This window comes from Triturus cristatus, chromosome 3_1 (assembly GCF_964204655.1).
Source record: "Triturus cristatus chromosome 3_1, aTriCri1.1, whole genome shotgun sequence".
Taxonomy (NCBI): domain Eukaryota; kingdom Metazoa; phylum Chordata; class Amphibia; order Caudata; family Salamandridae; genus Triturus; species Triturus cristatus.
The window spans coordinates 114040241-114054155 of record NC_140583.1 but is presented as its reverse complement, the minus strand read 5'-3'; the positions used below and the strand labels follow the sequence as shown (position 1 = coordinate 114054155).

The following is a 13915-nucleotide window of genomic DNA, read 5'->3' as shown; positions in this document are numbered from 1 at the left end:
TATGGAACTGATGCACAATAGCAGTAGAGCATCCTATGAGCACCATTATCTCTGCCTTTTCACAGGCTCAAGTACCTGAAATAAGAAGACAGAAAGGCAGAAGCAAACACAAGTAGACTAAAAAACAAAGCTTTGCAACAGGCTGCAGGTAACGCAACACATCTTTATTGAAACTCAGGAAGCAACATCAATATACAAATTTTGAAATAACGGGAGCTTTAAAAAGGCAGAAAAGGAAAGATACAGCTTTCAAAATGCTAGTAAATCTCATCTGCAAAAAAGTGTTTGTACTCCCAGGCGGGACAGCAGCGGCGGCAGCACTGAGATGGTATTAAAATGTCACATAATATAAATTAAAAGAATTTCAAGTTTTCAGGACTGCATCTTAATTTAGTAGAAAGGCAATTTCACAATCCTGAAAAATGTTTTCTGCTGAGCTTTTGGGTGAAAATTACTGGTCTCCTTAAAAAAAAATATGCAGGATTAGTCGATTTGAGAGCCAACTAGAAGGAAGAACTCCAACAGAAAAGTTCTGGGCAAACTGTCTTGGATGGATGCCTAGTTCATAGTCGTAAGTAACAAGTGTTCTTTACAATCCTTAACCCTCTAGGGCAGGTTAGAGTCTCCTGGTGAGCAGAATTAGGTACGCATCACTTGAGCATTACCTCGCGGTGCACCTCGAGGTCCAGCCTGTCCAGAACCACGTTTAAAATTTGGTTGATACCCATCCTACAGGGAAAAAACACAAAAAACAAATAGTCAAGTATACACAAGAAAAACACATTTGGCTACTTCAAGAGTGAAAAGATTAGTTATTGGAAAGGTATTTTTAATATGAAGTAGTCTTCACAAAGCAGGAGACTACTGAGCGACCGCTTGGAGCCCAGATTCAGACAACACAATCAATGTTTGACCTACCTCTATGACAGTCCAGAAACTAGACCAAAAGGCCAGGAACCCTTTAACTCCAAGGGAACAGCCTCTAAAGACTGTCTCAGACTTGGTTGTCTATTGCTTTTAATTATTAATCAAACGGTCAATTAGCTTCATAGACACTATTAATCTTCAGAAACCCAAAAAGAGCCGGTTGACAGATATATTTAATTAACTATTAGGAACTAGCCTCCAAATACTGACCTGAATTTATATAAAACCTGTCTGCAAAGAATAATAAGATGTTTGGAGTAATTTAAAAGTAAGCAGGAAAAAGAAAACGGATTAAAAGCATGCAACAGTTTTTAAACCAGAGGCCAATGATCTATAGTTAAGTACGGTAAAGGATGATGTAAACACGTTATTCATTCTAAAAGAAAAAGTAGACATTTTAATGTCAACATTATTTCCGTCAGTAGGTGGACTCAAGTAAGGCAGGACACACGGAAAAAGAGTGGAAGAAAAGGAAGCAGTGGAGGGAGTTCAACCATGTAACACAGTAAATGGTTAAACACTGCAGGAAAATGTGTGCGATAGTAACAAGTTAGATACGTTCTATTTCCACTTAATACAGCTACTGGAACAAAATGGCACATAAGCGGATGTATGGATTACAAAGGAAGCTGAAAATGCGAATTTTTCAACTGAACTATTGTAAAGTCCAGTCTGGAACCCAAGCTTTTGGCGAATGATAGTGTATAACAATACGTGTTTCCACTTCTGCCAAATGTTCCAAATAATTTTTCTCCATTTAAAAAAACAAAACTTTGGGACTATTTCCTATACTGCCCTACATTTTGTGAATTACCTCGAATGTCAACTGTGGTTTCAAAGCAATAGACTGTTCACATAATGGGAGGCAACCAAAGGAGAAAAATACTTCACAAGGTACCGGCCAATAAATCCTACAGACATTATATGGATCACGCCCTGTTCCAAACTGAGTGATATGTAAACAAATCTGGCACTAAATACATCAGGATCAAAACTCCGCACCCCAACACCACCATCTTTGGAGCTCATTATGAAACTGTTTTGAAAGTAGTTGCAATGAAGACAGAATATGTAGTATGTACAAAGGATCCTTCACCTTGCTTCAGTTATCACCTTAAGTATGGTTTCAAATGGAAGGCATTAGCATGAATAACTCGATTCTCAGCATTCCCACTTGTGCTATGCCACACAAGTGAAACAAAAGTGGTTGTCTACTGCTGCCACATCGAACAAATTACTTACTGTAGGTAACTCTCTTTCCAGTGGATATTCTAACTGCAGATGCCTCACATAGTGAATATTTCCCAGGCACACTTGATAGATGATGTCCTACACCTCTGCGCCAATATCGTTCCACTTCAAATGTGACATGCATAACAGCACATAAGTGCCACTCAAGCATGATTATGTGCGCAGATCTCTAGTCTAGGCCCCTTTTTAAGATTTTAAGAGCCACAGAACAGGGAGGGAGAAAGGTTTATGAGGAATCAGTGGATAGATTACATACCAGAAGAACAAGTTACTTACCTCCGGTAACGATATATCTGTGAGAAACATTAGTAGTGATAGGTTTTCGTCAGCAGTACCCCTGCGCATCGGTAGGTGGCGTCGTGCGGCTCTGTGTCCGTCGTTGGCTTCATGGTCGCCGAGATGACGCCGCGGGCGCTACTTAGACACCACCCACATGCGCGGACGTCAGTTCTTTACACGACTTTCTGCGCCAGGAACGCAGAGCCATGTAAGATACTGACCACTGGTGCATTAAAACTAGGGCCCTGAAAGGGATGACCTTAGCCCTAGAAATCAGTTCGAAGAATGGGAAGGATGGGTGGGGCGGTAAGGAATCTATCACTGCTAATGTTTCTTACAGATATATTGTTACCGAAGGTAAGTACCTTGCTCATCTGAAAGAAACTCATAGTGATAGATTACTTACCTTAGAATAGATACCCCAGCAATACCAATCCCGGTGGTGGGTCTGCGAACCAAGACCAGGAAGTCCAGGAGAACTACCAAAGAAGCCATCTCTCCGTACTTGGCTGTCCAGGCAATAATGCTTAGTAAAAGTGTGCAGCGAGGCCCACGTGGCTGCCTGACTGTTGTCTTGCAGGGGAACACCATGTCCCAATTCCGTAGTGGCTGCAGTTGCTCTAGTCGAATGAGCACGCAGCCCCACCGAAGGCTCTTTTTTAGCCAGGCTTTGATACACAAGATGACCCAGCGGGAGATAGTCCTCTTGTGTTTCGCCCGACCTTTCTTGGTGCCAACATAGCCAACAAAGAGTTGGTCATCTACCCGGAACTGTTGTGTGCATTTTGGATCCATACGGTGGAGCCTCTATTCCTCTCTGGAACGATGCGGCGGCAGAAAGAAGGTGGGCATGGTAATAGTCTGCCCAATGTGAGAGACCGTAACAACTTTTAGCAAAAAGGAAGGACTGGGCCTGAGCACAACCATGTCTTGACAGAAAGGAATATGCTACTTACCAGTATGCATCTGTTCTTGGCATGTAGAGCTGCAGTTCTACACACTTTTGCATAGATCGCCATCTGGTGTTGGGCCCGGATGTTTGCAGTTTGTTTTTCCTCTTGGAAAGTCTTTGGAAGTCACGAGGTCGGTGACTCCTCCCTTGGATCGTATTGCGCATGGGCTTCGGCTCCATCCTCACATTGTTTGGAGCGTAGTAATAACAGTGAAGAAACCCATGTGTGTTGTATCTAAATAAGATAGACTGGAACAGATACAGGTAGCCGGGGAGGCGGGTGGGCGTGTGTAGATCTGCAGCTCTACATGCCAAGAACAGATGCATACTGGTAAGTAACATATTCCGTTCGAGGCATATGAGCTGCAGATTACACACTTTTGCATAGACTATATAGCAGTTCCCAACCCTAGCGGCGACCACCGGTCTCTGTTGCAGTGGTTTGAAATAGTGTTTTTAGTACAGCCTGGCCCACACTAGCTTGTTGCTTGGTTTGCACATCTACACAGTAATGTTTAGTGAAAGTGTGCGGTGTTGACCATGTAGCTGCTTTGCAGATATCATCTAATGGGATGTTCCCTGGAAAAGCCATAGAAGCCCCTATCGTTCTTGTAGAGTGGGCTTTAGGGGGAACAGATAGCGTGCATTTTGCTTTGTGGTAGCAAATTTGTATGCATTTTACAATCCACCTAGCTATCCCTGATTTAGAGATGGGGTTGCCTTTATGTGGTGGAGAGAAGGAGACAAACAGTTGTTTTGTCTTTCTGAAAGGTTGTGTTCTCTGGATATAGTAAAGTAAGGCCCTTTTAACATCCAGTGTGTGTAGAGCCCTTTCTGCAACAGTTTGAGGTTGCGAGAAAAAATCGGTAATTCTACCGATTGGTTTAGATTAAAGGGTGAAATGACTTTGGGTAGGAATTTTGGGTTGGTACGGAGGACAACCTTGTTCGGGTGCATTTGGAGAAAAGGTTCTTGTATAGTAATTTAATTGTGGGTTTATATAGCGCTAGAATCGACTCCCGGAGGAGTATCTCCGCGCTTCGACCGCTGGGGAACCCGTCCTGGCTCACCCTGAGATGGTCCCTAATGGGTAACTCTAAGGTGCGACCAAGCATCCCCGGTGGTCTGGGGGGGCCCGTTGTGAAGATGAGGCAAGCTAATGCCCAGAGTTGCCGAGTGTGGTCCCTGACTGGTGTAGGCACCGAGGCGAGAATTATCGAGCCCGCTGACCCTGGTCCACGACCCTGCCGCGTCGGGAATCGAACCCTGGTCCCGGGCCATCCTCTGCTTACGGGTCTGCCACCTCTAACCAGTGAGCCACACCACTCCAGTAAGTGCTTGTATCTCACTGACCCTTCTAAGGGAAGTGATGGCTACAAGGAAAGCTGTTTTCCATGTGAGAAATTGCAGATCCCATTTATGCAAAGGTTCGAAAGGCGGTCCCATTAGCTATGTGAGAACTATATTTAAGTTCCACACAGGTGAGGGTGGTACTCTGGGGGGAATTATCCGTTTGAGGCCTTCCATGAAGGCTTTAATGGTAGGCACTCTGAAAAGTGATAGGTGCTGTCTGTTTTGTAGGTAAGCGGCAATTGCTGCGAGGTGTGGCCGAATGGATGTATATGCTAGGTCACACCTTTGTAGATGGAGTAAGTAGCATATGATGTGCTGTATAGATGCGTCTAGAGGGTTGATTGTGTTGTTATGGCAATAAACAACAAATCTTTTCCACTTGACAGTGTAGCAGGCTCTAGTGGTAGGGCGTCTAGCTTCTCTGATGATGTTCATACAGTCGGGGGGAAGGTTAAGGTATCCGAATTCTAGGATCTCAGGAGCCAGATCGCAAGATTGAGCTGAGCTGGGTCCGGGTGTCTGATCTCTCCATGGTTCTGGGTTAGGAGGCATGGTGAGAGGTGTAACTTTTGGTGTGGCACTACTGACAGTTCCAGCAGCGTGGTGTACCACGGTTGTCTGGCCCATGTTGGAGCTACTAGAATCAGTGTGAGGGAGTGCTGCTGTAGCTTTCGCACCACTAATGGAATTAGTGGGAGAGGTGGAAAGGCGTATGCAAATTTGCCTGACCAGTTCATCCATATCGCATTGCCTTTGGACAATGGGTGTGGGTATCTGGCGGCGAAGCTTGGGAATTTTTTGTTTTCGTGGGTGGCGAATAGGTCTATCTGTGGATGCCCCCACATCTGAAAGAACGGGTGAAGAACCTGCGGGTGAAGTTCCCACTCGTGGATCTGCTGCGTCTGTCTGCTGAGCAGATCTGCCATGGTGTTTTCGACTCCTGGGACATGTTGGGCTAGGAGAAAGATTTTGTGTGGAATTGCCCATCTCCATATGCTCTGTGCTAGTTGAGAGAGCTGTGGAGAGTGTGTGCCGCCTTGTTTTTGAATGTAGTACATGGCCGTCATGTTGTCTGTGCGAATAAGGACTGCCTTGCCTGAAATCTGTGTCTGAAAGAATTTTAGGGCTAGAAAGATTGTCAGTAACTCCAGATGGTTGATATGGAGTAACTTTTGTTGCAGCGTCCATGTGCCCTGCACTGTGAGGTGTAGTAGATGAGCTCCCCAGCCGGAGAGCGATGCGTCTGTTAGGATTATTTGTGGAACCGGGTCCAGGAACGGTCGACCTCTGGAAAGATTTGTGGTGTTCCACCACTGCAGAGAGCGATGGGTGCGACCGTCTACCAACACCAGATCCGTCAGTTGCCCCTGGGCCTGGTTCCATTGGCGCGCTAAGCACTCTTGGAGTGGACGCATCTGGAGTCTTGCATGAGGCACTATGAAAATGCAAGATGATGATGATGAATTGGCTTTTATAAAGCGCAACTTACACTCCATGGAGCATCTTGGCGCTAGAAACATCACGTGTCATAGGTGAGAAGGGAGGGAGAGTTGTCCGAAAACATAAAGGAAAGTGGAGAAGTACTTAATACAGAGAGGGTGAGTGATAATAAATTAAATTAACGCTAGACATAGTGTGTCAGTGGCCTTAAAAATCCATGATGATGGCCAAGAGGCCATCATCCCTATCAGTTGCATAAACACTCTTGCTGGGAGAGAGTGTTGAGGTATGAATCTTGGACGCAAAGCCTGAATGCTTGCAATCCTGGCATGATTGGGGTAGGCTATGGCTTTTGAGGTGTCTATGGTGGCACCGAGGTATTGCTTTGTGTGAGATGGTATTAGCTGGGACTTTTGGTGGTTCACTGTGAAGCCTAGCTGGTGAAGTAGTTGGATTGTAGTGGCGGTGTGATGTACACATTGGTTGTAGGACGTGGCTTTTATTAGCCAGTCGTCCAAATATGGGAAGACGTGAATGTGCTGTCTTCTGAGGTGTGCCGCCACTACGGCTAGGCACTTAGTGAATACCCTTGGTGCTGTTGTGACCCCGAATGGGAGCACTTTGAACTGGTAGTGTTGCCCGTCCACTACAAATCTGAGGTACTTTCTGTGAGCATGGTGTACCGGAATGTGAAAGTATGCGTCTTTCAAGTCCAGTGTGGTGAGAAAGTCGTTTTGGGAGAGGAGCGGCAGTACCTGCTGAAGTGTTACCATGTGAAAATGGTACAAATGTATGTATGCGTTTAGAGGCCGGAGATCTAAGATAGGTCGTAGAGTCTCGTCTCTTTTTGGTATCAGAAAATATAGGGAGTAGACCCCTAAATTTTGCTGATTGGCAGGGACTTGTTCTATCGCTTGTTTTTGTAGGAGGGAGATTATTTCCTGTTTTAGTAACGTGGAATGTTCTTGTGACATTGGGCGTTGCCTGGGTGGAATGTTGGGGGGGTAGATGTCAATTCTAGGCAGTACCCTGAACAAATAATTTGGGTCACCCATCTGTCTGATGTGATGGACTCCCAGACGTGAAGGAAATTTTGTAGCCTGCCCCCGACCGGAGTGGGATGGTCTGGAGGGAGCAGGGGGAAGTCATTGGGTAGGCGGTGTGGCAGAGCGGACGGTATTTGTTTTGCCTCTGCCTTTATTGTTATTGCCTCTATAGCCGCCTCTTTGATAACCCCTTGTGAAGGTGGATTGAGCAGGGGATTTGTAGGAAGTGGACGCGCTATCTGAGGAGTAGCCTCTGCCCGTGCCCCGAAAGGAAGAGCGGTGAAAGGAGCACCTAGGAGGGTGTGACTGCAGGGCTCCCATAGATTTCGCTGTGTCTGTGTCCTTCTTCATCTTCTCGAGGGCCTGATCTTTGACCGAATAGATGTTCTTGATCAAATGGATGATTTAATATGGAGGCTTGTACCTCAGGCTTAAAGCCTGAAACTCTCAGCCAAGCATGGCGACGGAGGAGGACGCTAGTGTTAATGGCCCTGGAGGCTGTGTCTGCTGCGTCTAAGGCACAGCGTATAGAGGTGTTAGTTATGGTCTTACCCTCTTGAATTAATTCATTGGCCCTATTTCTGTATTTTTCTGGGAGATGGTGCATGATGGTTTCTAGTTCATCATAATGCGCTCTGTCGTATCTGGCCAATAGCGCTTGAGTGTTGGCGATACGCCATATATTGGCTGCCTGTGACGCAGTGCGCTTTTCTGACGCGTCCAGTAGCTTTAACTCTTTGTCAGGTGGTGGTGCTTCGCCTGACGCCTGGGAGTTTGACCTCTTCCGTGCAGTGGATACCACTAGGGAATCCAGTGGCGCTGGCCCTTTGATGTAGGCAGGATCTGGGGGCAGCTTTATACTTGTTCTCTATGCGTGGGTTAATGACCCTAGCCCTGACTGGGTCTTTAAAAACCTCTGGCGCATGTTTTATTACCCCTTTCAGCATAGGTAGTATGGAAGTAGACCTATGTGCGGTATCAAAGGTGGCGAGGATGAAATCTTCCTCTACCGGGTCAGTGTGTAGCTCTACCCCGTGATAATGTGCCGCCCTCTGAAGTAGGTGGTGAAAACCTAATGAGTCTTCTGGTTGAGATGGCCTGGATGGATAAAGGTCATCTTGTGGGACATCCGGAATGTCTGGATTATTATAATTGTCCCATGGGTCTGGGGATCCAGTAGGGGTGGGGTCTTGTGGCACATCTGCTGGGTCGTAGTATGGGTCCCCCTGATCATCATGGTCTGGAGACTGGGTCGGAGAGCGATGAGGCAGGGGTGGAGAAGGCGGAGGGGGCGGAGGTGGAGAGGGTGGTAGAGGTGGGGAAGGCACTCTGAAAGGGGAGGTAGCACAGTCTTTCCTCTTTGGAGGTGGAGGCGGAGCTGGTTTGTCCAAATTTCTCCTTTTAGAAAAAAGTGCCAAATGTCCAGTTTTTGGATCCTTGGTAAGTGTCTTTTGCAAAGGTTCCGGTGTAAACAGTTCTTGAGACAATGGTTGTTCGGTCGGCGCCGAAGACTTCGGGGCCGATTGCTTTTTAGGCTTGTCCGTGCCGTGCTTTTTGGAACCTCCGATTTTTTGGTCGGCGCAGAGGCAGGCTTCGGCGCGGGAGTGTCGGTGCCGAGGGCCTTATGATGTTTGGTCGGTACCGAGAGGCTGGGTTTCGACACCGAGGGCTTTGGTGCGGAGGTCGGTGTCGAGGTAGAGGCCGGTCTCTTTTTCGGTGCCGAAGTGTGTTTATCGACACCGCTGGCAGGCTGGCTCGAGCCCGAGCCGCCGGAAGGCTTATTAGGCTTCTTAACCGGGCCCAAAGGTGGGGTGTTCGAAGCAGTGTCTTTGGTCTTGCCTAGGCCCGGAGGCGAAGGCGTGACCGTAGCCTTTTTGGGTGTCGGCGCGGGTGTGGGAGGGGGTATTTTACTCACGACCCTCTGCGCCGGGGTGATGTCCTCCACATCCGGGTCGTCGGCTTCGGAAGCACTGACAAGGTCCTCTTCGGTGTGCTGCTGTCCCGGAGCTTCGACGTCGTCCCCAAAGAGGTCGACTGGAACGGAGGTCGAGGAGTGCGCCATGTTTCGTCTGGCCCTTCGATCTCGAATAGTCTTTTTGGATCTGAAAGACTTGCAGGCGAGCCTCGTGTTCCGGGGAGAGGCGGAGATTGCACACCTCATGAAGATCGGTGTGGGGGAATTTGGACCCACATCGAGGGCACTTCTTGAATGGAGTTCTTTCCATCAGCCGGGACCGGAGCTTGGATAGGCCCGAAGGCCGCCGTCGACGCCTGGAATCGAAGGTGTGTCGAAGAGAAGGTGATTGAGGCGATCAGGATCTGAACAATACCGCAATGAACGAGGATTCCGCTTCGATCGTCGAACTGGAAAAGTTTGGAACCGGAGCGCGAAGTATTACATCCGAGCCCGATGGCGGAAAAAACCAATATGAGGATGGAGCCAAAGCCCATGCGCAATACGATCCAAGGGAGGAGTCACCGACCTCGTGACTACAAAGACTTTTCAAGAGGAAAAACAAACTGCAAACATCCGGGCCCAACACCAGATGGCAATCTATGCAAAAGTGTGTAATCTGCAGCTCATATGCCTCGAACAAAAGGCTTACAAGAAAGAGCCTGGAGCTCCCTCACTCGCCTAGCGGAGGTGATGGCAACCAGGAAGGCAGTCTTCAAGGTCAAGAGACGAAGAGGACAGTTGTGAAGGGGCTCGAAAGGAGCACACTTGAGATGAGAACCAGATTCAAGTCCCACTGTGGCATCACAAACTGAATAGGAGGGGAAAGGTGTGTAATGCCTTTGAGAAATCTATTTACAACAGGGGACTTGAAAAGAGAGGGCTGATCAGGGTTTGAGAAAGGCCGAAATGGCAGAAAGATAACCTGTGATAGTGCACAGAGCAGAGCCCTGCCGGGCTAAAGAAGGAACAAATGGACCTTGGAAAGAGGGGCAGAAAGGGGATCCAAAGCCTTTGCTGTGCACCATGCCACAAACTTGTTCCACCTGCAGGCGTGTACCACTTTAGTGGAGGGACGCCTGGCTGCCAGAATGACATCACAAACGTCAGGAGGCAAGTCGAAAGGAATCAACTGCCGCCTCTCAATCTCCATGCAAAGAGGTGGAGGCTGGACAAGTTATGGCGGAGGACAGTCCCCTGCTGCTGCGACAGAAGATCCTCCCGAAGAGGCAGTCTGATAGGAGGATCGTAGCTCAGGATACCATACTCTTCGAGCCCATTCCGGGGCCACAAGTAGGACTTGTGCCCGGTCGCGCCTGATCTTCTTCAGCACTCTGGGCAGAAGTGGTATGGGCGGAAAGGCATACAACTGACCGCAACTCCACTCGCGACAAAAAGCGTCGCCAAGCGAGTGCCGCCTTGGAATTCCAACGTGCAGAACTGATGATATTGCACGTTCTCTTCGGTAGCGAATATATATAATCATGGATCTCTCCACTGCTGAAAGAAACCTTGCACCACCTTAGAGTGAAGACGCCATTCGTGATCCATCATGCACCTGCGGCGTAGTTTGTCGGCCCTGGCGTTCAGAGAACCTGCCAGGCGTTGAACCACCAGGAAAACATCCTGATGTTCTAGCCATGTCCACATGCGCAGAGCCTCCTGAAAGAGGGTCCACGACCCCACCCCGCCTTGCTTGTTGCAGTACCACATGGCGGTGGTGTTGTTTGAACACCTGCACTACTCTCCCCTTGACAGAGGGAAGGAATGCCTTCAGTGCGAGTCAGATCACCCGAAGCTCCAGAAGGTTGATATGGAGCTTGGACTCTGCCAGAGACCAGAGGCCTCTGATCTCCGCCTCTATTATGTGGCTGCCCCATCCCAGGAGGAACGCATCAGTCACCGCTGTAAACTCCGGTAGGGGAAGGGAGAGGGATCTGCCGTCAACCTAATGCCGGTCTGTGAACCACCACTGCAACTGTCGTGCAGTGCCCTCCAAGATCTGGACGTGATCGGACAGGTTCCCCTGATGCTGCGCCCACTGGAACTTCAGGTCCCACGGCAGAGCCCGCATATGCCATCTGGCATGATCGAGCAGCAGGATGCAGGAGTCCATGAGGCCCAGCAGCCTCAGGGTCGCTCTGACCGATAAACCCAGGACAAGGGCTGAAAGATCGGAATCAGAGGCCGAATATCCCAGACTCGCTGTTCGGGAGGATAGACCTGAAACTGAGCAATGTCCAGAACCACTCCGATGAAGAGGAGTTTCTGAGAGGGAATCAGGTGCAACTTCGGCACGTTGATGGAGAACCCCAGCAAATGCAGGAGGTCGGCCGTAGTCTGGAGGTGGGAGACGACTGTCTGGGGCGAGCCTGCCTTCAACAACCAGTCGAGATAGGGGAAAACAAACCCCTGATCTGCGCAAATGAGTTGCGACCACCGCCATCACTTTCGTGAACATCCGAGGGGCGCTGGTAATGCCAAAAGGGAGTACGGTGACCTGAAAGTGCTGGTGGCCTACCGTGAACCGCAGTTAACGCCGGTTGGCCTGCAGGACTGGGATGTGAAAAAAGGCATCCTGCAAGTCTAGCACTACCATCCAGTCTTGTGGATCAAGAGCAGACAAGACCTGAGCCAAAGTGAGCATCTTGAACTTCTCTTTGCGGAGGAAGCGATTGATGTTCTGGAGGTCTAAGATAGGACGCAGTCCCATCTTTTTCTTGAGGTACCAGAAAGTAGTGGGAATAGCAACAATGACCTACTTCTGGCGTTGGAACGCGCTTGATGGCGCCCTGAGGGCTGCAACTTCCAGCTGAAGAAGCACTAAGTGATCCCCCGACATGCGGTGGTACCGAGGTGGCATGGCTGGAGGGGTAGTTTCGAAGTGGAGGGAGTAGTCTCTATGGACTATCTCTAAATCCCACCTGTCGATGTGATGGTGCGCCAGTGAGGGAGGTGATGGTGAAGCCTGCCGCCCACTGTTTTTTGATGGGCCTGAAAGTTTGGACTAGGAAGGTTTGGAGGCAGTGGTGGTCAGGGTGGAGGTGGACTGACCCGCCCGCTGGCCCCTTGGTCCGTCACAGCAGAACCAGCGTCCGCGCTTGGATTGTTGCTGCGCAGGCTTGTGGCTCTGTTGCAAACACTGCGGGGTGCCCCTTCCAGTGCCACGAAGGGAGCAAAAAGCAGAAGGCGGAGGAGGGCGGACTGCAGAGCGTCCCAAAGACTTGGCCGTAGCCCGTGAGTCCTTAAACCGCTCCAATGTGCTGTCTGCTTTGTCGCCGAAGAGGCGACGGCCACCAAAAGGCATGTCCATAAGTATCCTTTGGACATTCCCCAAAAACCCAGTTGTCCTCAACCAGACGTGGCGTCTGAACGCCACCATCGTTGCAATCGATCTGCCCAGTGAGTCGGCGGTGTCTAGGCCACAACGAATCATGAACTTCGCTGCGTCTCTCCCCTCTGCAACAGCCTGGGAGAGAGCTGTCTGGGCCTCCACCGGACACTGAGGCAGCACTTATGCCACCGTATCCCACAGTCTGTGGGAATAACGGCCCAAGAGGCATGCGGTGTTCACGGACCGCAGAGCAGAACTGCGGGACGAAAATATCTTCTTCCCGAACTGATCCAGTTTCTTGGATTCCCTATCCAGTGATTCGGGATGGAAGGCGGTCTGGGAAGCAGTGGCTTGGACAACCAAGCTCTCAGGGGTGGGGTGTTAGGAGAGGAAAATGGGGTCACCCGGAGCCGGGCGATGGCGCCGGGACACGTTTCTATCCACAGGAGCCCCTGTGGTGGGCCTGGATCAGGTGCCCAAAAGACGGCCATAGTAGGGAGCACGAGGTGTAGGGCCTCAGCCGCCCTATCCAACACTACAACATAACTAGCACCATCCTCTGTAGCCACGGTAGGAGGAGACAGCATGCCAAGGTCTGGTGAGGTAGCCAGACCATTGGCATCCCCCACAACTCCTCTGCCCAGTCCTGTTCATACTCTCAATCAGCTGCGAGAGGGTCCTCAGACACCTCCAAGTTTTCCCCTTCCTCCTCAGGCTGGTTTCTAGGCCTAAAATAAGGAGCAGGGACATGGGAGCTAGAAATCCCTGCGCAGCGTCGTGAACGGCATCGATCGACGCCGGGCCGACACCGCGTCCACTTCGGGGCTGAAACCGGAGTCGACGTCGTCCCGAGGAGCGAGCGACGTCAGAAGTGGTGCTGGTGTGTCGGTGGAGGTGTTATAAGGTCAACCAGCGTCGACCAAGATCCAGGCCTGGATTCAGGGGGGTCCTGCGTTGCTGAGGCCGAAGCTGACAGACGTCAGAGCCACCGGCGATGAAAGGCGAGAACCCCCAGTCGGGACCAGACGGCCCGAAAAGGCGAGCCATGGCCGACGGGAAGTGCTGTATTTGGGCCAGAGTCGCAGACACAGGAAGGGAGGGTAGGCCGGCGGCAACTGCACAGGCTCTGCCTGAGCTGCGGCGGTGTCACCACCCGCACCCTCAGCCGCATCGCACGACCAACGAGGAGAAGTCGGAGAACGATGACGCTTCTTTGACTTCTTGTGCATCACCTTATTTGAACCAGAGTGCGAAGACTTGGATCCCGAAGATCGATGGTGAGGACTCCGCGCACGGTCCCTCGACCTCCCACGGGACAGGGACCCCGAACGGCGCAGAACCGACTGCCGGGCCTCCAGCAGCTTTTTGGACCGCTCCGG

The 13915-nt window shown here is 50.1% G+C and overlaps 1 protein-coding gene across 9 annotated transcripts in view; it reads right to left on the bottom strand.

The window, feature by feature from the left end:
• Positions 1–13915, bottom strand: part of CAPRIN1 (cell cycle associated protein 1) — a 545714-nt gene that overhangs the window by 91799 nt on the left and 440000 nt on the right. For 5 of the 9 annotated variants that reach the window (XM_085643526.1, XM_085643527.1, XM_085643529.1 and 2 more), the window contains exon 17: positions 144–729. In XM_085643526.1, coding sequence (XP_085499652.1) covers positions 640–729 — 90 coding nt within the window. In that variant the 3' untranslated portion in view covers positions 144–639. Of the gene's footprint in view, positions 1–143; positions 730–13915 lie in introns of those variants that run through there. The other 4 variants (XM_085643522.1, XM_085643525.1, XM_085643523.1 and 1 more) reach the window with 1 other exon arrangement.